The sequence below is a fragment of the Pholis gunnellus genome (genome assembly GCF_910591455.1).
Source record: "Pholis gunnellus genome assembly, chromosome: 21".
Taxonomy (NCBI): domain Eukaryota; kingdom Metazoa; phylum Chordata; class Actinopteri; order Perciformes; family Pholidae; genus Pholis; species Pholis gunnellus.
The window spans coordinates 6,560,531-6,585,775 of record NC_136548.1 but is presented as its reverse complement, the minus strand read 5'-3'; the positions used below and the strand labels follow the sequence as shown (position 1 = coordinate 6,585,775).

The following is a 25,245-nucleotide window of genomic DNA, read 5'->3' as shown; positions in this document are numbered from 1 at the left end:
ACAAAGGTATGGTGGCCCAAAAGGGTAAAAAAAAGCAGCTTTTAAATCGGATTTTAGTTGCAATACATCCAGTTATATTAATATTATAACAAAGGATAGGTAACTTCTATAGTATTATGCTATCAATATTCAAAAGGAAATAATAATAATAATAATAAATATTGATCGCCCATCCCAAATGGGAATATTTATTAAAAGGGAAACAAATACACCTTTGTGTTGCAGCTTGATCATTTATTTTCAGTTTAGATTATGTAACAGCTGTGTGTGCGTGTGTGTGTGTGTGTGTGTGTGTCTGTGTGTGTGTTCATCCATGGTTCATGAGTAGCATGTGAGCTCAATCAAATTAAACCATCTCATATGGAGAGAGACCAAATTCCAAAATTCGGGCAATACTTATAACCAAATTAAAAAGTCCGTCGGATTCCTAATCCCACTCTTAAACCCGGGACATGTACTCTGCAAATTGTAATTACAGGCTAACTCTGGACTTCTGCAGTATATGAAACCATTCTGTAGAATTCGGTTTTTCTTCCCCAAGCTCGGTTACACTGCATCCATCTCCATTCTAAAAACAAATGGCGCGGCCAGCCGACTGCGCGGTTAGCCGTGGGAGTACAGAAGGGGGGGGGGTGGGGGGGCGTGTAGCTACATTAGTGGCATAGCTGAGCTCTCAATATGAGAAAGCTGACACACTGGACTTGGTCTCTAGTTTCATATTGTTCATCATAAAAACTGATTCAGTCTTGTTTTTCTTCATTTGACGCAATTTTAATCTCCATCATCACTCCTCGTTGTCATTGCGGTTCTCTTCAGCACAGTTGGGTGTAAAGAGAGAGTGGCCGTTTGGGTCGGCTGCAGCAGCGTTTTCTCCTCCGGTGACGGGTGGAGGAACTCCATGCATGCTGCCGCCGTTGCATTTAGTCCTTTTCTGGCACCAGCTTCAGCACTTTGCCGATGGCGATAGTTTTACCTGGAGGAGACGGATACGAAGAGAGAAGTGAGGGACATGACGGGGGGATTCAAATCATTGGAGAAATAAGCCGTGATGTGCACAGGAGCAAGCAAACAAACAACATGTCATCTCTGCGGTAACATCTATGTCCGTAGGCAAGTTGTGCAAAATCTATTAGTTTAAGAGAAACAAAGTGTCACATCGTCCTTACCTTCGTCTCGCAGTGTGAATCGTCCCATCTGAGGGAAGTCTTTGAAGGTCTCTAAGCAGATGACTCCAGCTGCCCGGAGCCTGGCGATACACACCTGGTCCTGCTTCACGAAGCGCGGTCGTGTTTTGCTTTTCTCCCCTGATTTCTTGTCCACCATACAGATTAAGGCCTGCAGTCAGGATTATAAAGCTTAGAACCACAGTCCAGTACGGCCAGGGGTTGACTGAGCAAATAAAATACATTCCAAAAGAAAGACACTCTAGTAGCGTAAACCCTTTCAGCGACAGCTTCGAACGTGGTGGAGTAACTTACTGAGATTTGCACTTCTTCAATGCAGGTGTGGATATGAAGGACTGCATTGTAACCAGGACAAATGATTGATTTGTGCTCGATTATGACGATCTGGAATAAACAAGAGAAAATGTGCATCATCCAAAGAGATGATAAAATCACGATCAGTTGATAATACTTAAATATAGCATTGAAACAGAGGCGGATATATCAGTTCATTATCTATACTCTCCACATCTTCAAATTAGTCAAAAACAAGCTACCGACTGCCAAATAGCTTTAAAATGTGTCTTTAACTGATTAAATGGGTTGGAATCGACAGGAGTGAGCGGTGGAGACTCTAGCTGTTAGCATCAAATTGAATAAATGAGAGCTAATGAAGCCTCGACCTGAAGAGATTAATTGAAATTCTCCCCACAAGTAATGACTCTGAAAAGTCAGATGAGGACACAGCATGCAGTGGCTTTGCTCTTCTGTTGTTGTTGTTGTTGTACCTGTGCGTCAAAGGTGCGGCCCGAGTGGCAGAGGTTGTCGGGGCTGCACAGGATGAAACCGGGGAGGATTTCTTCCTCCTCGATGCCCTTCAGCCTCAACTTGAGATTCTCCCCGGGACACGCATCGTCTGTCTCCACGTCGTCGCTCAGCAGGATCAATACCTCCACAGTGTGCTGCAACACACAGTTCATTTAATAATCATATTTGAAATAAACATTATTACTGTACATAAACAGGATATGTTGCTGGTGTTAGAACTGAAACTATATCATTATGATTACAGGATGTTCTTTCCGTCGAGGCTGCAGTAAATTAAAATCAAGAATGAGGCCTTGGACTTATTTCCAGTGGAAGGTTTTAGCGGTCCCTTGTGAGAAGCAGCAAAGTCACACAGAGGAGATCTCACCCTGTTTGGCATCATGACCAGCTGCTGGGCTTTACTGATGCATCCAGACTCCAGCTTGCCGAGAATAACTGTGCCCATGTCCTGCAAGGACACAAACGACAAGTTCAGAAGGAAGGACCGGAGCGTTTCAGTGACTTGATGCTTATTAGTCGAGTGCGCACCATAACATCTGTAGTAGAGGTAAACATTACAGTGGAAACTCTGGGAAATGCAGCATTTTGTCACTGCCCAATGAAAACCATGTATCCAGCAGGCAAATATGAGCTAATGGGATTTTAATGCTGATGATTACGGTTGACCTCCAGTATGAGAGCAACTGTTCACTTTCTCGCACTATTGTCCATTACGCAGTATTTGTGTAACTTTGTCACAGAAGCATCTTGAGCCCGTCAAAGGAATACTTTTCCCACAAAATGACCATTTGTGTGTCAGTTGCTCACCCGGTTACCTTGAATGTTTTAAGAAAACGTCCTGCTCGCATGCCTCCACCATAAACAAAGAATCAAAAGAGGAGAAAAGTCGAGATAAATTGAAGTTAAAAGCGGCCCCCATTCACTTCAATTCATCTTGGGAGGCATGTGAGATGACTTGACATAAATTTAACTTCAATGCGAGTAATTGATGTGCAAATGGTCATTTTGTGGGTGAAATAATGCGTTTGTGTGTAGCAGTCTAGAACCACACAGTTTCAAGAACTGTGGCCGTACACAGAGTTCTGACACAAGGCTTAGAATAAAGTGATTTCTGACTGCGGTTGACAATCAGGATTTCCAGTATCCCTCCCAAAATAATCAGGGGTAAGAATTGTTTTATCCACAGCTGGATCTGCAGAAAGCTTGCTGTATGGTAATCGTGGGCCATTAGTATGCGGCACCCAGTTTACTGAACCATAATCCCCTTACACCAGGAAGACTACTTAATCATATAACCACTTATGCAAATCACACAGAGAGAGAGAGGAGTATTTATACAACTTAAAGACAAGAGGATAACGAGAAAAGATGAAACGTGGAAAAGAGAAAGATGATTAATGCAGGCAGAACTGAGGGAGCTCCAAAATAACTCCACCAACACTGACAGAATGTGTTGAACCGCTTCCAACATCTAAACTGAGGCAAGTGCCAAGACGCTGAATTATCTTAAAAAGAAATGACTTTGCCGAGGCTGCAGCGTGCGTGTGTGCGTGTGCGTGTGCGTGTGTGTGTGTGAGCATGTTGGTTTGCTCCTGGAAACGCGCCCAACAGGAAGGAGAATGACAAACTGGAGAGGGAACATTAAAAAGGATTTTGGCCAAAAGAAATGTGACGCCCACACGGTGCAGTGGAGAAGACGAGCTGCACACGGATTTGGGTTTTCCTCTCGTTAGAAAAGAGAACAAACGGCCTCCAGCTGCTCACCTTGTACTTGTCTACAATAGGTAGCCTGACTGGTCCATCGTTGGATCTGGTGAAGTTTGGCAAACTGTCCAGATGGGCAATAAATGGCAAACCCCTGGTAAAGAACAAAAATAAAAATCACCAGTCATATAAACATCATCAAATATTGTCAGAAATGTGTTCATGAGTGCAGCTGCTGCGTCTGACCACGGCCGACTGTGCGGTTGGTGACTACGGCTTTTATTTCAAGAGCGTTCTGGCAGATTTAGAAAAGGTTTGGATCAAACCACAGCTGTGCATCAGGTCAGAAGCAGCAGAAGATATTGCATTAAGATACAAATACAGACTCCACACAAACCAAACCAAAACCTCACATGTCAAATAATGAATAAACACAACCGTGATCCTTTTCTATCGACCATCTTTGGCTCCGTATTGAGCAACAACTCTGAGCCCGCCCACTTTTAAGCGGTCCAATCAAATGGGAAGGATTGGAGTTTCACCGGGACTTTAACGACAGTTGGTCCCTGAATTGTCTTTTATGAATATATATTATATATATCTACACATATATATAAATTGTGCTGGTCTTTCTATACTCTGAGCAAAGGGAAAGGTCAGACCATGAAGGCCCGTATGAGATGGAGATGGCTTGCGTTAGTGTTCGGTGGCCTAATTTAACGTCATTATAAAATAAAGGATAAGCACTTGTTGGGTGGAATAAGTCTACAGTAAGCAGATTAAAGGAAATCAATGTGTTCCATTGTAAAAGGCAGACGCCAAGAAGGGCGCTACTGTGAACATTGTGTCAGCGCCGCATACCAGAGGCTCTCCGGTCACCTCTGGGAATCATTAGCAAAATTGTGCCAGAAAACAGCGCGATAGCGACGTAGCATTACAAATAAACAGGAAACTGCTGGCAGGTGAACCAGATTTTCCTGAATGTACCTTTCAACCATGCAGTCAAGATGTCATGCTCATCACGCCAACATTAAAACATGGCTGCTGAAAGATTTCTATGATGACTTTGTTAACACAAAGCAATCATTGTTCAGGTAAATTAAGCTTGTGTGTATGTGTGCGTGTAGCCGTGTTTGGCCGGCTAAGAGGATTGACGGTACATCCAGTCACAGCATCTAAAGTGTCCCTCTGTACTACCGTGCTGCCATACAAACTCATCCACAGAGCCCACTTACGTGTACCAGAGGCACTCGGGTACGGGGTCCTTGAGGTTGGAACCTGTGAGTCCGGAGCAAGGCATAAAGTGGATGTCCTTCTTAGGGTTGAAGCCCACCTTCTTTAGAAATGGAACCAGCTTCTCCTTACACTCTTCATACCTGCAGAAAAGTCAGGAAAAAAAACAACCTTTTACTAAAATATGAAATGCGTAACAGCATGAATCTTTCCAAATAATGTGCCAGAAGTCTTGTGGGAAGTGTAAAAGCAACATCTGACTAAAACAGAACCCCGACACGGCATTAAAGCCAACATAAAACACGTCATATCTGTTTCCCCCCCCCCAAGCGTCCTAGCTCACCTGTCTAGGCTCCAGTGGACAGTGGGGTCATCCATCTTGTTGACCAGGACAATGAGGTGCTTGACTCCGGCCGTTTTTGCCAGCATGGCGTGTTCCCGTGTCTGTCCACCCTTCTCAAAGCCGGTCTCAAACTCCCCCTTTCTTGCCGAAATCACCTGATACCAACCAATAAGGGAGGGCAGAGGGAATAATTCCAGCATTTAGTGACATTTTAAAGAACGTATTTATAGGATATCTAACAAAGAGGGAGAGTGGAAAATGGATTATGCTGAGGAGGTGGTTTGAGAAGCTTCCATGGACGTGTATACTTTTTTGTACAAGATGTATATGAATAACTTCAGTCAGTACAGGATTCAGTCTGCGTGTCAAGAGGTTTGGGGCTAGCTAGCGTTAGCGTTGGTTTCACGTCCCGGTCCGTCTCACCAGGACTGCCAGGTCGGCTTGTGACGCTCCACCGATCATGTTGGGGACGAAGCTCTTGTGTCCGGGGGCATCCAGGATGGTGAAGTGTTTTTTCTCCGTCTCAAAGTAAGCTCTCCCGACCTCGACCGTCTTCCCTTTGTCCCTCTCCTCCTGGTTTGTGTCCAGCGCCCACGACAGGTACCTGCAACAAAACCCGTATTCACTTATTCATGTTTCATAACTCTGCTATGAGCACGTAAAAGATTGCCGGACCAAACAAGCCCGCCGTAATCAAAACCGTTGCGATATTTGCTTAAATGATTCACATTGAAAAACAAACATATGGTAGGCCAAATTGAACGCTTTCATTCAAATAATTTAAGCAGCTTACTGCAATTTGTTCCCATATATTAATAACAAAATCAAATGCATTTGGCCACTCTCACCATGTCTCCCTGTTCTTTTCTTTCGCTTCTCTTTCATATTTTTCCAGGGTTCGCTTTTCCACCATGCCAGTTAAGTACCTAGAAAGGAGAAAACAAAGAAATGGACACGTGGTCGGAGCATTATTTATTGTATCTTTGTCATTACGGAGGCAAAAAGGTGAAACTGAGGCTTAAACTGGAAAACACTGAGCTGTATAAGAGGCCACCTGTTGCATTGCAGCCGACAGTCGTAGTGGCAACAATTGACGTGGATTTTAGTTGTTTGACACAGTTTAATTAAATTACAAATGAACTAAAAGGGTTTAAGATAAATACAAGATGTTCTATCCATTGTGCAGCCCTGTGAGGCAACACAGAACACGAAAAATGGATTACTCACATGATCTGTCCTCCAATCGTTGATTTACCGGCATCTATCAGACACAAACATCACGAGGTGAATAAAACGTTCCAGTCTTTCTAAGATCAATGAACACACACACGCACACGAGACGCACACGAGACGCACCCACGTGACCGATGAAGACCACGTTCACGTGTTCTTTCTTGGGGGCATCGGGCGGGCCCGGCGCCACCTTGGGCATGGGCATCTCCTCCTCTTCCTCCTCCATCATCTCCTCGTCCTCAATCCTCGCGGTGCAATCTTCACAGGCTCCTCCTGAACCCAGGTCCTCCTGTCCTTGTCCTGCTCCTCCTGCTCCTCCTCCCCCCCCTCCTCCTCCTCCTCCTCCTCCACCCTCTCCTTCTCCCCCAGGCTCCTCCTTCTGCTCCCACGTCTCCTCCTCTGTGGTCATGTCCGCCTCTGTGCCTCCATTCTCCACCGGAGCTGGAACCATACACATTCACGACACCGGTTATTTCTCCGCCAGGTGTGGAGGCTAAAGGCAACCCACAGCTTGGATGCAGGAGGAGCTAAGTAATGATATATGGTACTTTTTGGCTGGAATGAAAACCTGCAGTCTGATCATGAGTGAATCCTTTCTGCCAGTTACATGTGAATACCAAACTTTACCAACCGTTTACCACATTTGCACAAACATTTGGAATGAGATCCCCTTTTGCACACATGGAGCATGCGTTGAATCTCCACGTGTGTCACATAAAGGCCTCTAGGAGAGCACACAGAGCTCTGCCTTCACGGATCATTTAAAGAGTTGCATGACTTCACCGCCTGTGGTCTGCAGTTCATTAGTCCTCTCCACTTGTTAGAAACACAATCGATGTTCCGCCGAAGCGAACAAGTACAACTAAAAAGGAAAACGGTAACAATGGTACGCTGAAATCTGCTGAGCCCTGCCGAAGAAGCATCTTCCCATGGAAACAAATAATCCCCCCCCCCCCTTTTTCCCCATAACTATGAAATGATGCAGCCCAGCAGTCATGCACAAAGGCTATTTTCCTCTCAACCCTCCTCATTTATAAATCAGCCAGTGAGATATTGCTGCTGGCAAACTCAGAAATCCGATGAGGTATGAGAACGAGCATCTCTGTAAACATTCCTGTGGGAAAGGTTTCTCCGGATCACACTCACTGCCTGCCTCTTACGTACACCACACCTGATCTTGTGTCACTCACTCTGCTACAGCTGCGGTGCTCAGCCACTCTTATTAGAAAACAAAAACACCTTTTCTGTAACTCGAGTAGAGGCCCACCGCATCAGACTTTGCCTGACTCAGGCAAATTAAAAACTAGGCAGCACAAAGTGGTGGAATATATTAAAGTTGGTCTGACAAACAGCAGGCCTCTCTCACAGACACACACCACTATGGGCCAATGAGATGTCTATTTCGAGCAGGGACAAGTGAGGTTGCATCATGTTATACGTAGGCCTTGCGCACATAGATTCACCTCTGCCAGCAATCCAAATATGGCTCAGTAAGTGAACCTACAAGTCACGAGCATACTGGTTCTCCCACTCTGGTCTGAGATTTTCAAATCTGACTGCAGGTAAATGCACACACCTGAGCCCGTAACCACAACCTGATCAGTAACGTGATAACCTTTAACACCACTGTGGCTCGTGCGTACCGGCTGTTTCTGCCACCTCCATGCTGGCAACTGGATCCGGGGCACCTTTGAAGAGAGAAAGCAAAGCATGTCAAACTTTCATAAATATTCATTTGACACAGCGTGTTCACGGGATTGATGTCTTGTTTTGCGGCTGTTACTGCGTTATAAAGCAGCTATTGCGCCACTATAACACGACTAACACTCGAGCCGACTTGTTGATTAGTTAGCGGAAACGCGAGAACTGTGGCACCGTGTCTGGTCCGAGCACAGAGAGGAATGCTAACGTAGCTGGATTAGCAAGCGAGCTAGCGAGTTAAGCTAACTTCCAGCCAGCTTGTCGGGCCGTTCGCTCACCGTCTGAAGCCGGGATTTCTACGGCGCTGGCTGGAAACAAGGTCGGTATGAACGCCGGGGCGTTGACGTTGGGTACAAACGGCTTGGCGTTCACGTTAAGAGCAGCGAAGGCGGCCGGGAGCTCCGCCGCGGCAGCCGGGGCCTCGGCATCCTCCTCTAGCTCCCACGAATCCGGGGCTGTGTCTCTCGGGTCCATCGCTCCTTTCGCCGGAGTTGACAAGCTTTCCGCTACCGGGGAGGTGGGTGGTTCTTTAGAGTTCCGTCAAGACGCGTTGAGTTGCCGGTGTGTTTTAGACTCTTAGCAGCACATTTGGTGAAGTTGCCATCGCTTTGTTAAGCCTTGCTTTCGCAAGCATATGGATCTCGTAGCCGACGAGAAGTGGCGCACAGCCGCTGCACGTCCTGCAAACACCGCGAGAGGCCAGCACCGGACTTCTGCTCACTGAACCGTCACCGCTAACTTCACAGTCTTATCTCTGTCAGAACTATATACTATTACAAAAGTGCATAACAGAGTCTCGTCTTGTTTTGGTGTTTATTCCAACATCAAAACACAGGAAAAATACAACAAAGTGTAGAATAAATACATCAAAAGTACCATGGTAAAAGATTGTCAGTGTAACTTTAAGAAGTTAATATATTATATAAAAGTTATGAAACTCAATAAATAAAGCCATTAAAAATACGTGAAATAACTTTAAACTGATGGTTACAGAGGACTGTGTCAACACGTGTCTCCTCCTTTTATTCTTCACTCTTTGGCATCACTAACTCCTCCAGCACAGATGGCAAACGTGGCCTCATTCTCAGGCATATCGGGACTGGAGGAGATCAAGGAGAGATAAATCAGAAGAGCAAATGTTAGTCACAAAGATTTTCACTGTTCAAATAAAACTGAGATCTGAGTTCATTCCTCAGGCCAGGTTAAAGCCCTTAACAATCAAGTCTAAACATCCACTTTTAGTTTACTCAGACCACGCAAGAACCACCAACGGTGTGTTTAAAGATACGTTTTCATATCAGGACTCTGCTGATGATGAGCAGGTACAGAGTTAGGCTCATGTTGAAAATGGGAGTGTTTAATACTCAAATCACAAGATAAGTTTTGGGGTGAGATATTACTTTAGGACACACAAAAAGCAATGTTAAACAAAGCTTGATGATATGCAGAAGACCTTGCTGTGATATCACACCATCTATCAGGGTACGGAAAATAACATGTCATCTGACATCATGGTAAGAGGAAGTGAAACGTCAACTGTAATTTGCAGCACACATGCTCAAGTATTTAATAAAATTGTTACGGGAGAAAACGGAGAAATTGGTTTGTTTTCTTTAACAGTTTACAGATCGTGGGTTTTCTTGTAAACATGTTAAATGAGATGTGTTCGTTTGCATGAGATTGATGTATGTTTAATAGCTCTTCACAGTGAATGGCTTGTGATTCATTGGCTGGTTGTTCTGATCTCAGGCTGATGTTTGCACACATGTGTTTTATTGGGATGTCTTGTCTGCGAGACACTTTTCTCTCATTCAGACGATAAAGTCAGCTGAAACTTTAACATAACAATGTGCCGTGCATCATAATTGACTGAATCCCCAAAAAATCCTGCTTTCCCCAAAATAAAACCGCCAACTACCTGTCAAATATTTTGGCAATTCTCATCTCCGCACGCCCTTTCCTCAAGCTGATCCGTGTGGTGGAGGCGTGGGCCAGGATATGCCCACCAATTGGCTTCTTGGGATCAGCTTGAAACCTAAAACGAGGACCGACAAAGAAACATCTCATCAAAGCTTCAAACAACGACAGGAAACAGAACTACAAACACAAAACGTGTCGGATTTATTCGGTACGACTCTTACGTCATTCCTGCACCGGGATCAGCGGTCATTTGGTTGGTGACAAACACTGCTACGTTGTACTCTAAGAAAAACATAAATGAAAACCAGACATGGGCAAAATCCTAAAACGTTTGTCATTATTTGGAACATTACTGCTTTATACTTTATGCATTTTTGCAGATATTCCCTGTACATGCCAGTTATTATATATATATACACATGGCGAATGTTTGTGACAGCACAGTCCTGGTTCAGACCTTCAGAGATCTTCTGCAGCCTGGAGAGCATCTGGGCCAGTTTCTGCTGCCGCTCAGCCAGCTCGCCTCGACCAGAGAAGTCTACTCTGAACAGAGCCATGATGGAGTCGATGATCTGACAACAGGGAGGAATTCATGCTTAGCGTCACAGAGCATTACATAAATAGAGAGGGGGAAGTAAAACCATAAATGTGATGAATATGTGAATAAGTTCCTTAAGTCCATTTTGAGCCTCACCAAAAGTTTGAACACTCCTCCTTCCTCGTGGAATTTGGCAGCTACAAAGTCCAACAGCTCCATCTGGTGTTCACCTGAGAATCGGCAAAAAAGAGCAAAAGTTGAATTTCCTTTGCACACCACAAATGTGTCCAAAAGTTCTCTGGTCTAAAGGAAGTGTGTGTTCGTACTGGTATAGGCCCGCGCGTAAAGCACGTTGTCCAGCACAGCACCGTGGTCCACATTGAACCTGTCGGCGATGTCTTTCAGTCGGTCCGGACGACTTGGACCAGAGTCAAGGTGCTAGTGAAGGATGAAGTGACACACAACAACGAGAAAAAAAACCTACTGATACACACATGAACGGTCATTGTATCGTCACATTAGGACAACTTCTGGAGCAACATCTCTCATAAACATGTTTTCTAAATCAGCAGGTGGTAGCATGATATGTATGGGGCAATGCAGCACTATCTATAGCCAGGGTTCTTCCTGGGACAACAAATAAACACGATACGTCAGTGAAGAGAGACGGTCGATTGAAACACTAACCAAAGTGCACAGCACACACACACACACGCCGTACGGTTGTTCCAATCGATACGAGGATACAAGGTGTTCTCTGTGTCAATGAAGATGACTTTCCCGCCCGAGTAGCCATCCTCGCCTGGCAGCTGAGCAGTGACTGGACAAAACATCTGTTTTATTTGACTTGCACGGTGTAGTTTTATCTTTCACTTTGAGGCAGACATTTTCAAAAAAGGCTCCTAACTTACCACAGAATGTGTGAGACAGCTGGGTTTTCCCTGTGCGGAACTCTGTGGGATGAAATAGTTTAGTGATTGAGCCAGTGCAGGAAACTGAGTGACGTTAAAACAATATAAGCATACGCAGTATATTTAGCGTTAGGAAGACATCTCCTCACCTCCAAAGGCCTCCGTGATAGCCATACTCTCTACACCTCCACCCAAGAGTTTACTGGAGAGATGAAAGGTTGCCTTACAATCAGGAATATTTTAACAGATTCACAATCAGAGAAACTAACTTATACTTTTCATCCACCGTGCCACAGCATCTGCTGATTAATCCCAATGTAAAAAACTTTACCACACCAGTCAAATACATATTACAGTAAAACCAAACTTCATTTTTAAGTGTCAGTGTATCTGGTAAAGTTGAATTTAGATTAAATAACCCAGCAAATTGATTTTGTGTAACAAATTACAAAAATCATATAAATTAACTGTAATTAAGACCATGATGAGGCACATTTACATCATTATATCAGAACAACTTGAGTCCCGGAAGATTCTCTGTATTAAATCACTACAAATCACTTGAGTATATGGTATATGTAATTGTGAATTCTTAAAACACAAACAAACACTTAATATGCTCAGCAGTGTAAATCCTAGAGTTTTAGTACTTGTTATCAACATTGAGAGTAAATCTTAACTCAAACTCCTGGCTCCCGGTTGTGATGTGGAACACCTGCTTCCTCTTTGCACTGTACTCAAAGGCGGTCTGGAAACCAACATTCTACAATGTAAAGAAAATGATCTAATACAAAAAAAATAGTCTCAAGTAATTCAGTCTTAAGGCCACCAGAATAACGTGGTCCAGGTTGAAGAATGACGTTAAATTCAGAGTAGAAAATCCCGTTTTACCAGCATTTTACCAGCAGCCTCCTTGATCTTCTCCACTTTAGCCTCTGACAGGCCCTTGATGTTGCACAGAGCCTTCCGAGTCGTCATCTGGATCCCCTTCACGGTGCAGATACCCACTAACTTCATCTTCTTGATGTCTGCCACATTCTGTGGTCACAGGTTGGAAGCACAGAGAAATATTGTCAAAGACAACTGACTTTTGATCTAATGGGAAACTCTGACTGTGTCACAGCGCTGCTGTTTACTCACTATCCCATGTTTCTGTAGGAGGTCAATGTCTTGGAAGAAGGTTTCCTGTTAGACAAAAAATCTACATGAGTTAGTCGCTGAGAAGTAAACTTCATTATTGGGAAGGTTTACCATAAAAAAACTATTTTAATATCACATACGAATACAGCTTTCTTAATTAGATTATCACACTGTTGTAATACAGTGTTTTTACCTAAATTATTGTTATGAATAAATGATATATCATATATAGATTATTTTCATATGATTAAAAATTGATTCTGGTCATTTTAAATGTTTGACAGGCTAAATGTTTTACAGATGTGGATTGTTCTAGTCAGTGAAGGCCAGATAAATTAAAATGCTATACTATATTATCTTACCTCATCATCCTGAAAACTAGTATCCTCATCAACAACCTGGTCCTCTGCAGCTTTCATTTTCAATGTAGTATGGGTTAAACGTTGGAAGATAAAATGGATTTTGGCTGATTCAGTATCTTTAGCCCGGGTCAGCTAAGTTAATGTAGCTAATGCTAACCTGTCTGTGTAAATGCTAACGTAGCTAACGCTAGCTATTAATAGCTAATTAGCTGTTACTCTGGTCTATCAGCTGCTCACAACATTAACAAGACTGTCAGTAAAAATATCACAACTAGGATATATTATTGTTAAATACCGTTAGAAACAAAACGACAAGAGATACTGACGAAAAAAATAATATCTTAAGTTAAAAGGCAAAGTGCTCTTTGGCTCTGAAAGGAGCTCGAGACAACTGGCGGGAATTCGCGATTTTAGTCTGTTCACATGCAGTCGGAAATTATAAACTTATCAGTTGAACATAAACTATGGACGTATCGTGACATTGCTAACAATTATTGCTTTTAAAATGCGAACACATACAACTTCATAAAGTGATTTCAAAGTGTTAATAAGTTATAGTGATTTCCAGAAATGCTCATTAGTTGCTGGTCTGAGCCAAAAGAGAACACGTTCCCATTATAACTCAAAAGACTAAGGGCTGAAAAAGAGCATGTGAATGCAGCATTGGACACTGGCATTAAAAATGTGTGCACAGATATTCTTTATTTTCTAAACTTTTTATAGTGGTTGAAAATACATGTGTTGCATTCTGGAAATGTTTAAATAATATTTTACGCCATGGGGACCGGGCATAGTTGTATGCATGACACAATAGTAAAAATCTTAAGCATCGTGACTACGATAATGGAACATTTTCACTGCAGACATGTTGATATGCCACAGCAGGACAAGCACACGTTTTCATAATAACATAAATTATGGCCGCATTATATTTAGTTGCTCAGGTTCCAGCTCTTAGGTAATCACAATAATAATACCTATATTTAGACATAAAATATATCTACAATTTGTAAAAAAATCATCAGCATTCAGTGAAAAATAATCTTACACTCTACACTCATTTTGATATCAGAAAACTTGAATGAATTATTTGTTAACGTCTTTAATATTATAACTTAGCCTGGTCTGTCATTCATAAATCCCTACTTAATGCTGTTTGGCGACACACAACAAACATGCTGAAAGTAAACACTTAACTTTCCTTTTGATTTGGTGTTTTAATTACCGCAGTCATGTTGAACAGAAAACAGAGACATGTGTTTGCTTACTGAAAAGAGGAAAGATTGTAAATTCACATGGATGTCAAAAGAGAACAGAAAATAACATAACGCAGACTGGACATGTCAGGACTATATTGAGACATTTAGCATACATTGTCCAAAACCTTATGACATGTGTCCCGTCTTCAATGACAATATAATTTCACTCTTCACACACTATCAAGAGAAAAGGACCCAACAATCTTTGAATAATTTAACACCATGGAATCTGGTGTTGCTGCATTATACAATCTGTTGCTTAAAACTAGAGCAATGCAATCAATCCAATAACTGAAGTGAGAGACATTGCACTCTGACATACACACTGTAGATAGTCTACAGTTGAACTGTGCCATGTGACAAATGTACTCATAGGAATGGGCCACATAGAAAAGAGTGATATTTTGCTTGTCGAACTTAAAGAGGCCATCCTGTAGACCACGTGTCTATTAATAGCGTTTACAGTGTGCTTCACAATGCATCAGACATGTCCCGTTAGATGACGACGAACAAAACTGCTAAAATACTGAAAGTATAGCATATATGTTCTTCAGGCTGCAAACACCGAGACATACGATTGGTAACCTTTTTGCTTTCAATTGATCCGCTTATACCTGCTATCCCCTAAAGAACAAATTATTCATGTCGATTTATTTAAAAAAAGAAAACAGAAGCAGTGCTCCTGGAAATAAGTCTCTGCGTGATGTTGGAGTAAGGAGAGACAGTGAGAGAGAAGTGTCAGAAACGCATCACATCCTCCTTCCAATCCAATATGTTTGGAGTGGGCCTTTCATGCTGCTGACCATCCAGCTTTTGCTTCTCTTTTCTCTAAACTGCAGTTCTTTGCCCTTCTCCACGGTCTCTCTGTCTCTCCTTGCGACCGGCCTCCCCCAGCTGTATCGCTTAGCAGCAGATCTCAGGTTCATGTCGGCCCCTTTTCCGTGTCTCACATCTTGCCAGGTGCAGGAGGCATCATGCCCGGCATCCCGCCAGACATTCCAGTGTTGGGCCCCAACAGGATCTGGAAGCGAAAGAGTCGATCAGGTTGCTCACCAGTGTACTCAAACAACACATTAGAATTGGCAAATCGCTGGTTACTGTACATGCACATGAACGCTCACCTGTCTCTGCTGCTGTAGCTGCTGCTGCTCCAGCTGTAGTCTTTCCGTCTCGAACACAACAGGCAGCACCAAGATCATGAAGGAGGTAGTACCGACCCAGAGCGCCGAGCGGGAAAAACTGAAACAAGTTTAAAAACCTGATTGGTTTCTGATTTTTAAGATGTGCCAGGTATGGACTAAGGACATGTTTTCTAAAATCAGCCTCCAGTGATTTACAATGTTTGGTAGATGTGAGTCTAACTTCGTAAAACAAAGACAGGACCACTGGCTGCTGCTGGGATCAGGCCTATGAATTAGTAGTTAATCTCTTGATCCACTGGGCTACTGTAACACTCTGTATGAATTCCTGCAGTGACAAAAAGTGAGACTTCAGGTCTACCTGTAAAACTTCTTGGCCAGTGAGACCGAGCAGTGTGCAGACGCTTCAGCAGCAGTGCGAACTGTGTTGGGGAACATCTCGGTCAGGCCCCACAACCTCTCCATCAGTGTCTCGTCCAGCTGAAGGAGACAAACATCAGACATGACACTTGTGATACAAAAAGACTGTAAGCACTGAAGCAGCATCTTAATGAATAAAGGCATGCAGAAAAAATACATCCAAAATCTAAATATAGCTTTTTCTCCCCCCATATATGGTCCATACTGAAGTTTGTTACAGGTTGGTTTGGCTGGTGTTAACACTGATACATAATTTTACTGTCATGACGTGAGAGTGAAATCACTGCTAGTTCGATTAAACAATGTTTTAATTATTTAACAATTGCTATAGCAATAAGCTTGCAACAGACCATAGACTCGTACAGGGTTTGTCACAGCCAGAACAGCCCAGGTGCTACCTAATTAGCATTGGTACATCCGTGTTAGCTAGCTATGCTTAGCCCAGAAAGAACAGAGCGACTCTATGTTATTTTTTTTGTTTTCATTCACATTTACGAAATACCACAGAATGACTAGCCACTAACATCTTCATCTTCTTCGTCGTCGTCAATCTCGTCCTCCGGGGGCCGGGTGGACACCGGGCCCGCAGCGGGGGAAAGCTCCCCGATCGCGGCCATGTCTCCTGCTTCCATTCCTGCTATCCCGCTCCTCTCTGTCGGCCTGGATCAGCTGTGCGCACGGCGGGGAAAAGTCTCTAGAAAACACCGTGAAGCCGACAGTCCGTTCAGTGTGTTTCGGATGACTTCCACCAGGTTTTCATCGAAGCTAAATGCTAGGAGGCGTGCATCTGTTCAACGACAGTCCGAGGTCACAGTGGGAAAACGTGAGGTTTGCCAGGGACGCGTTACGACAGCAGGTCAGGGGTCAGTTTGTACGTCACCCCGAAATAAACAGCGCCTCCTGTCGTTCAGGCTGTCCGATAGCAGCCTGCGGTGGATGTGATGATTGTTTGTTTTGTCTAGCAGTGAGTCCAGGGCTTCCCAAGTAGTCATTAAAGCATAAATCAACCTTAGATTTGAACAGTTTATTTCAATTGCAGATACAAATGCATTCTTTCAAAAATGCATGTAATATAGATTTTTATATTATAAAACACCTGTATTTTGTTGGAACAATAAATAAGCCTTTTTAGAGCACTAGTACATGCTTATTTCATGCTTTGATGTGACCAAAGTTGCCACCGTTTTGCATATTAGTGGGCCTGGAAAACAGTCAGGAAATATAACAATAATATTCACTCAGCTCAAATGCAGGCTACTCAGCCACATCGGACAAACCAATGAATGGTATTTTTTCTCAGAATATGTACAATATAATGTAGAACTGTTGCTCCTAATCCCAATGTTTAATACACATTTGCAACTACAGGTACATTAAATACATTTATATACTGTATATATATATATACTTAAATTGAGCATATTCTGAAGTAGGCTATTTGTGATACATGCTTTGTCTTCTGTGTATTTTTATTTATATATTTCTTTATTGTCAGCTACACAAGGTTACGGGAAACATAAATATCCCTATATAACGTGTAACTAAATATAATAAAATAGTCCCAGCCCTATAATCCTTAATAATTCCTTAGTTAGAAAAACAAACGCATAATGGACCACCTCTACATTGTTGTCTGTCATGCAGCAGGGAAATCTAATCTCCTATAAATGCCACATTTATATTGTAAACTATGAGTACACATGTGTTTGTGGGTAGGGTGTGTTTTATCTTTAGTACTTGTTTTTGTTGTTGGATTCTGCCTGATTTTTAACTTCCCGATTTTATAGCTTCTACTGCTTGTGTCAGCAAAGGGTGACTCTCAATCCTTTCCCAGTGTTTTAGCCTTTTTTTTCAGAGGAGTTGTTGTTGCTTGGAACAGGGAAAGGGGGCCTGGTCATGGAAAAGTTCTGGGACGAAGGGATTCCTTGTTTACATCCTCCCGGAGTACGCCGCGGGGGCGGAGTTAGCTCCGCCCTCATTCTTTAGACCTGACGTCATGGTCGCTGGTGTTTTTTGTGAATGAAAGAATCCAACCTCAGAGAGCAGCGGAGTAATTCCGGGAAAAGGCGGACTGACATTTTGTCGCCAGCGTCGCGTCGACCCAGCAGGTAAATTATATTTATTTACTAAATATTAAACGTTAAAATATTCCGCTGGAATGTGATGGCGACAGACAAACACTAGACGACTTCTCTCCGCCGGGGACTGGCCAACCAACCAAGGACAAGTGAGCAGGCAGCTGTTTGCTTTAATCTCCTTTAGGTTAGCTCGTCAGACGCCGCCGATGCTAGGTGCTAACAGTTAACATTACTAGCATGTTTGAGATGATGCTCGTAATTTGGCCCCGCGCTTCATATTTAAGCCTCTATACTTGTAACACCTGACAGCCAAATGATGTCCCCACCTCCGTCTTTGTAACTATACGTTTTAAAACAATCTAAATGTATTATTTAAAGTCTTACTAAAATGGATGTCGAGGGCACTCGTGATGGCTGTTTACTATATAGCAGCAGCGCCTTCACCTCAAGCTGGCCAGCTCCTCTCCGTATAAGGATACGGGTGGATTCTGGATGTAGCTTAGCTAGATACATATTTCCAGAGGTGGTCTCTGTTCGCTATGTTGTTTTTACAGTCATTTTGAATTCAAACTGGATATATACGAGGGTGTTTTACTTTACAAACCCCGCTAACTAGCGTTAGTTGTAGCTTTGGCAGCGCTGCGTTTCACTTGTTGCGTACCACTTTGGGAGCCGAAAAGTACGTCGTCTTAAGTGGTATTTATAGTGAGGTACCACCGTGGATATGCTGTGCTTGTTTGGACGAACACAGAGAGACGTGGTCGCAGCTGGGTTTTCTGGGTTTGGACTGACTTGCAGTCTTTGAGGAGCTGAGCTGAACGCTTTATTGCTGAATCACCCTGACTTTACGAAACGGCGGTCTCACGGGTTTACAGCCGGGCTGGTCGGACAACCACTATTCCTGCAACCTCCACTTCCCACGCATGTCGGGAAATGCAGTCAAATGTCAGCAAACTATAGGCCATAACGTCTTGTATGAGGAGCAACACCTACCGTACACGAGTTTAAGGCCTACATGTACCGTTAACGCCCAATTCCACTATTATGAAGTCAAGTTTTTACGGAAATTGGATTTTTGAAACTGAGGTCGAGGGCCCTAAAAATGAAACCGATGAAATGTGACTAACTTTAATGACTCCTTTTTGCTTTTACGTTTCCTCCTCCCTCCTGCCTGGCAGCATGGTTACCTTGCTGGGAGTCCAGTTTGTTTTCTGACATGTTGCTGGAGAGCGGCACACATCAAGCCTTCTCTGTACACCCACTGTGTGCCGCTCTCTCTACACACATGTTTACCTATTTAGATTTCATAGTTTTGATTCATTAAACAAAAAGGCCTTTAATTAGTTTATAGGAGTGTAATATCCTTTCATATAACGGGTCGTAATTGTAATGAAAGTGAGCGTATCGCAACCGAAAGCAAGGAGAAGATCTGTTTACTTGGAATTGTGTTAAATAATTCACACTAAAAGGTTTCTAAAAATTCACAGATTCACGCAGGGATTTCCCCAAAGCTTCTGCCACACACCACTTTTAAAACAAAGGGCCTGACCGCAGATTTTGTTGTTGGTATATGTACAGAAGGAAAGATACATTTAAAGAAAGGTGAGAGAGATCATATGACACACCGGTAGCCGGCGAAGACGACAATCAAGAAGTTAATTCCAGCTGCATCGTGATGTTGAGATCAGTCTGTCAAAGAATAAGGAGTTAGCTCAATAGTGGCGCTGTCAAAAAGCTGGTCAGCACCCTCAAAGCAACCACTCCACTCACATCCAGTCTCATGCAACCATGCGTGTTAAAAAGAATATATATATATTTCTACATTTCTGGGCTACAAAGAGACTCACTGAAAGCCCAGTAGAGAAGAAAGTCCACTGTTGCAATAAATGTGAAAGTACACTGTATCACACACTTTCACTCTCCCAAAGCCATGTGGGGAAAAACCCTGTGGTTTGATGATGTCAAAGTAAAACTTAATTAAATGCCAATGTCAGAGGATATCTTTGCTAAACACAGTCAACACACTGTAGCTCCTCGTCAACAGACATGTGGTCAATGGAGGCGAAATTGGTAAATGGCTAAAACATCCTCAAGTTTAAGTGCAGAGTCATATTTATTTTTATCAGCATGACGGCGACCTAAAACACACAGAAGAAGTCAAGACGGCTGGCCCAGTTAGATGTTGGACTTTAATCCCACACAACAACATTCGCGAGCTGACCTTAAGACGAGTGTAGGAAGTCCCCGCGCAGTCTGTGTCAAGCATTCAGTCAGAAGAACGGGAGGTCGTTTCCAAACACACTTAAACAAACACTCTCACTGCTGCTGTTACAGGTTGGTACTGGAAGCAGCAATTCAAGTGTGCACACTTACCCGATCTCGGTCTCTAGACTCCTATTTTTATTATGGTTTATACGGGAAAAAAAGCATTATAGAAAAGTTTCAGCAGGTTTTCTATTTTAGTGGTTATTGCAATGTCGTGTTCCATTTCACTTAAATGTCTCTTGTAACGGTGAGGAATAGACGTCACAATGAAAGCTTTGAACCGTTGGTGTTGTGTTGACAAGAGGAAGTGTTGAGGGGATTGGTTAGGACACCTGCTTTGAGCAACCAAAAGGACAGACGCACGACAACTTCCTCCTCGCCGTTTCAGCTAACCGAGGCCGGCGTGTCGCTTTCAAAACCTCCTCTTCCTTTTAATATCAAACCGCAGGGTTTAATGAGAGAGCAGCAGTTTGGAGAAGCATGAAAGGTCTGCGGGTTCTCCTTTTTCTTTATCGTGCGTGACTGGTTGTCTTGTGAGCGGATGGTAGATGTCAGGCCAGATCTGAACCCAAAAAACGGCAAGAGTCACATGTCACAACATACTTATGTGTCCTGTTTCTGTTCTTCCAGAGTGTCCGTATCTGTGTTGACTGGTGTTTTGGAGAGGCCGAAGACAGTCGGATCATGACATCAGAAAGAAGCAGCAAAGCCCTGAAGGTAAAACTCAATCAGTCATGTTTGACTGTTTTTACTGGAGGGAAAACGTCTATTTTAAAAAGAAGTTTTGCGCTCCTTCCTGTCAGTTATTCTTTAACACCATTGGTCTTATTTTTGTCTTCTCTTCCTTCCACGCGGTCACTCTTTTTCTCTCCAGGTGAAGCAGGAGTGCGGCGAGAACGTGCCTGTCCTGTCGGACAACGAGCTCATGTCCCTCACGGTGCGAGAGTTGAACCTGCATCTGCGCGGCATGTCCCGCGACGAGATCCAGAAGCTGAAGCAGCGCCGGCGCACCCTGAAGAACCGGGGCTACGCCGCCAGCTGCCGAGTGAAGCGCGTGTCCCAGCGCGAGGCCCTGGAGCTGCAGAAGACGGAGCTCCAGAGGGAGGTGGAGAGGCTCGGGGCGGAGAACGCCGGCATGAGGAAAGAGCTGGAGGGGCTCGGCGCGCGACTGGCCGCCCTCCAGAGGTTCGCCCGGGGCCTGGAGGCCGGGGGGGGCAACCTGCTGGCCACCGCCCCGCGTCTCAACACCGCTTCGGTCATCACCATCGTGAAGAGTCCGCCACAGCCTCAGACACAGAGAGATCAGGAGCCGTCCTAGAAGGAGCTGCTGGACTGGGGAGGGGAAGGGGGGGGGACGGGGACGCGGACGCACAACCTGCAATGCAAACACACACAGGCATATATATATATATACACACACACACACACACACACACATGCCGAAGAACAGGAAAACGACTTTAGTAGGAAAATACTAAGCACTTGTCTGCGTTACGCCTCGTTCACATTTTCTAATTCCATAGGATTTACATAAGCAGGAGTCATTCATTCCTGGGTGACACGGTGTTGACGGAGCCGAGTGTGACGTCACTGGACAAACAACAGCCGTGAGTAGTTTTCCAAAGCAAAGGCCCCAGACCGAGGTGTCCTCCTCTCATAGTCGGGTTAGGACACTGCGGCTCAGTTGGCCGACATTTACTTCAGTGCATTTGTTCAGAAAGATGCAGCAGGTCTAATGTGAACGAGGCGTCGAGCACTGATGCACTCACACAGTCAACACACACACACACGCGCACAAAAAACCCTCACACTCAGTCCCCGGTCCACACGGGGTGTAGACATTGACTAACTGGACTCTGACTGAAGCCAGACCGACACAAACCACAGTTACTGTACATGTTCCCTGCTCGCAGCAAATCCAGCTCCGTCGCTGGCGTCTCTCTGATCGCGCTCCCGCCGCCTGTCACGGCACCCGACCGACAGCGAAAAAAACAAAAACGCCAGCGTGGAGCGGACGCATGTGCAGCTTCCTCCAGCTCTCCGGCTCGCATTCCTGGTGCAGTTAACCGTCTGAAGCTACTGGCTGCTTCCTCGTACCAGCCCAGGACTCTCCGTCTGCCTCTGCTACTGTGCAAGAAAATGTCCCAAAGTCTGATTCATTCTCTTCTGTTAGTCATTAATGCAGAGTCTCCCAACCTCAATCTCACTTGACATGTGTGTGTGTGTGGGGGGGGGGGGGGTCATGAGAGAAGACTAACAACTGTTCGGGTCACATGGGTTTCAAAAGCAAAAGTGGCCACAAGGTTCAGAACACGGTTGAGAACACGGTTGAGAAAACGCCGAATCTGTGAGTCATGAATTCCTTCCCGTTGGTTTCGGTGACGTTTCTTCTCTTTTTTTTTTTTGGATGCATCCGCCGCGACTTCCTACCTGTTCTACGAAAGTAGTTTTGTACTGCTCGTGTACACGTTCCTCACATTAACGCAGTGCCTTCAGTGTATGTGGGAGTGAGGAGAATGCAAACCTAAGAGGGGAAAGGGTGAAAACAAGACATTGTCGACCGCACATTTCTTTATTTAGGCTTTCTCTGAATTTCTGAGCTCTAATCCCTCATTGCTCATTTCACAATCTCCACTGTGCAGTACATTTGCTACAGTCTGCTCTTTTTTTTTTCCATATCTGGTAGACTCCCAACAACAGATGTTGGTCATTTTGGGTTTTTTTTGCTACAAACGTGTAATAGCGGAGTCGCATCTGGTAGGAATTACGCTCAAGCCGATGCAAATACCTCCGCATACATTCCCGTCTTGTGTTCTTATTTGTAATTGTTTGTACGTGCCGTTGAGAGACGAAAATGTTGAGTGACATTTATCAGAGATATATTCTATATTTTATTTGTATTTAAAGGTAGATGTTATGAAAAGACAAGCTAACGAGTGCTGTGATGTTCTGTGTGTTCAGAAGTACTTACTTATGACTAGTCCGGGGATATTCTCACGTCTAATTATTGTGTTGTGTGGCAACGATGATTACTTTACAAAATGTTAATTATTAGCTATGTAGAAATATGCTCAAAGCCAATGGCCATATTGCTGTATGATGATTTTTTTTTTTTGTGCGTGCGTGCGTGTTCTCGCCATGTTTGTACTGGCTTGTCATAGTGGATTATTGGAGGGATATTATTTTTCTATGATGATTTTTTTTTGTTTGTTTATTTGTGTGAAAAATTAAGGTCACTTCTGTATTTGGCTGGTTGGGCAGATCCACGGGATGTTAAAGGAAATATGGAAAGAAAGGTGGAGAAGAGGAGGAGAGAGGAAGGGTAGAGGAGTCGTTGGAAGGATGGAGAAAGAAAGTAGGCATGGCGGACTGGGGAAGAAGGTTGAAAGAGGTGGCGCGTTATTCACTTGAAAACCTCCATCAGTCGAAGCCGTTTCAGCCACGACGTGCTCCAACAGGCTCGGCTGTCGTGGAGTCCAGGCCACTGAATAGTGCTCGCAATATCATTTATAAGCAGGCGTCGTAACACAACACACTGTGTTGACCAAGATATGAGGCATATATTTAGCTATATGAATATCGGTGTGGCAAAAAAAAGCATTTATTCCCAATATTTTAACGTCTCACATCTGTCAAACTGTGCTGGATGTTTTGTAATACTTGCAAAACAAAAAAAATGTTTTTTTTGTATTTATTACTTGTATTTTTTCTATTGTGAAAATTTAAGTACATTGTCTATTTTATATATTAATTATAATAAATGTTGTACATATTGTACATAACATGGTGTGTGTGTGTGGTTGTGGGTTGAAAGGGAAGGGGATCCACAGGATGTGTTGCTCAAGTTATCGCTCCGGATCAGAAGATAAACTCGAGGCTAAAAGTAGAAACTGAGTTTTTGAACCACGGATGAACTTTAGTGACACTATAAGTGCTTACAAGGCAATTATTTTTAAACGAGAGAAGTGTTATTTCTCCCTTTTTAATGACCCATTTCAAAATATATTTTATATGTATATATAATTTATATGTAAATGATGTTCAGATACACTTCACATGCCAGACATCCTCACGTTGTGCAATGCAAAATAATGCTGACTCACCAAGCAACAACATCAGCACACAGCAAAAAGACGCTAACAGCTAATGTTAGCTACCCACACAGGGTGTCATTATGAAACGGTTTAGTTTGCCTTTAGTCACTCTACAACCAAAACTCACCTGCAGCCAAAGAAAAGAGAAAATAAACCACATAATAACCATCAATTATGTTTTGCCGGTGCTGTTTTGTGGTCACACGTTATGCTCCGGGGCGTTTTAAAGCTGCTCGCCCAACGTCTCATTGTTGGGTTGACTCCACCTGTCTGTGGTCACTTGCACGCTGTGCAGGAGCTTTTGCACACGGCCTTCCTTCCTCCCGTCTGGAACAGCTCCTAAACCTTCTGCGTGAGAACGCGGGCTGTGTCTCCTGCTGGTGGGTGAATCGTGGAAGTGCACTCATCCAAAATGCTTTGGCCTTCAAAACAAGCATGGGCCCGGTTTGTTTTTTATTTAAAGAAAGCCTTGTGTTTAGATGGAATTAAAAGAGTTTTACCATTTTTTTTACATTTCAACTGGCTCAGATGGTGCCCAAATTTACCCAAATCAGTCACAGGTAATGCTGAGATGGTGCGATATGTTTTTGAGCTGCAACTGCATCATTCGAAAGGATATTTGCTCTTAAATTGTACGGTTTTATGTGGAAATTAAATCTTTAGTCTGACCCAGTGACACACATACTAAAAAAGTGAATTTCAGTAGTTCACAATCTAAACACAAAAAGATTCTGGATTTTTCAATAAGGGAGAAGAAGTAGATGCAATTTTAAGAAATGTTAACCAGTTATTAGTATTTTACTTTATTTAATGGAAAAATACTTTCAGACAAGTTATTTGAAGCAGTGTATCTGTGTAGGAGGATCTTTAAACAGTTTACTGAGGCTTTAAACAAAACAAAACAAGCGGTTAAC

The 25,245-nt window shown here is 43.5% G+C and overlaps 4 protein-coding genes across 5 annotated transcripts; 1 reads left to right on the top strand and 3 right to left on the bottom strand.

The window, feature by feature from the left end:
• Positions 1 to 218: 218 nt before the first annotated feature.
• On the bottom strand, positions 219 to 8,863 carry gspt1 (G1 to S phase transition 1). Its single transcript, XM_079182969.1, is given in 16 exon segments — positions 219 to 973; positions 1,167 to 1,335; positions 1,479 to 1,568; positions 1,952 to 2,125; positions 2,359 to 2,439; positions 3,756 to 3,849; positions 4,931 to 5,071; positions 5,272 to 5,426; positions 5,695 to 5,875; positions 6,120 to 6,197; positions 6,499 to 6,532; positions 6,628 to 6,813; positions 6,816 to 6,843; positions 6,845 to 6,945; positions 8,148 to 8,192; positions 8,484 to 8,863. Coding segments are annotated over 16 exon segments (1,806 nt in total). The 5' UTR covers positions 8,680 to 8,863; the 3' UTR covers positions 219 to 920.
• A 371-nt stretch (positions 8,864 to 9,234) lies between these two features.
• dmc1 (DNA meiotic recombinase 1) lies at positions 9,235 to 13,133 on the bottom strand (the record flags this gene model as incomplete). 2 transcript variants are annotated; one of them, XM_079182714.1, is made up of 13 exons in its annotated part: positions 9,235 to 9,304; positions 10,124 to 10,240; positions 10,347 to 10,407; positions 10,583 to 10,697; positions 10,820 to 10,893; positions 10,990 to 11,081; positions 11,411 to 11,483; positions 11,575 to 11,616; positions 11,724 to 11,776; positions 12,255 to 12,337; positions 12,466 to 12,612; positions 12,715 to 12,759; positions 13,077 to 13,133. In XM_079182714.1, the coding sequence occupies 13 exons, from the start codon at positions 13,131 to 13,133 to the stop codon at positions 9,235 to 9,237; spliced, it is 1,029 nt and encodes a 342-aa protein (XP_079038840.1). The 2 variants fall into 2 exon arrangements, with proteins under 2 accessions (XP_079038840.1, XP_079038841.1); XM_079182715.1 differs by having other exon boundaries at positions 13,080 to 13,133.
• Positions 13,134 to 14,159: 1,026 nt separating this feature from the next.
• tomm22 (translocase of outer mitochondrial membrane 22 homolog (yeast)) lies at positions 14,160 to 16,711 on the bottom strand. The gene is made up of 4 exons (XM_079182733.1): positions 16,419 to 16,711; positions 15,836 to 15,954; positions 15,457 to 15,574; positions 14,160 to 15,356 (listed from the first exon to the last, which is right to left on the bottom strand). Exons 1-4 carry the CDS (start codon positions 16,524 to 16,526, stop codon positions 15,282 to 15,284), a joined length of 420 nt encoding a protein of 139 aa, XP_079038859.1. The 5' UTR covers positions 16,527 to 16,711; the 3' UTR covers positions 14,160 to 15,281.
• A 1,202-nt stretch (positions 16,712 to 17,913) lies between these two features.
• On the top strand, positions 17,914 to 21,555 carry maff (v-maf avian musculoaponeurotic fibrosarcoma oncogene homolog F; the record flags this gene model as incomplete). The annotated part of the gene is given in 4 exon segments (XM_079182029.1): positions 17,914 to 18,002; positions 20,868 to 20,890; positions 20,893 to 20,954; positions 21,112 to 21,555. Coding segments are annotated over 4 exon segments (618 nt in total).
• Positions 21,556 to 25,245: the final 3,690 nt, after the last annotated feature.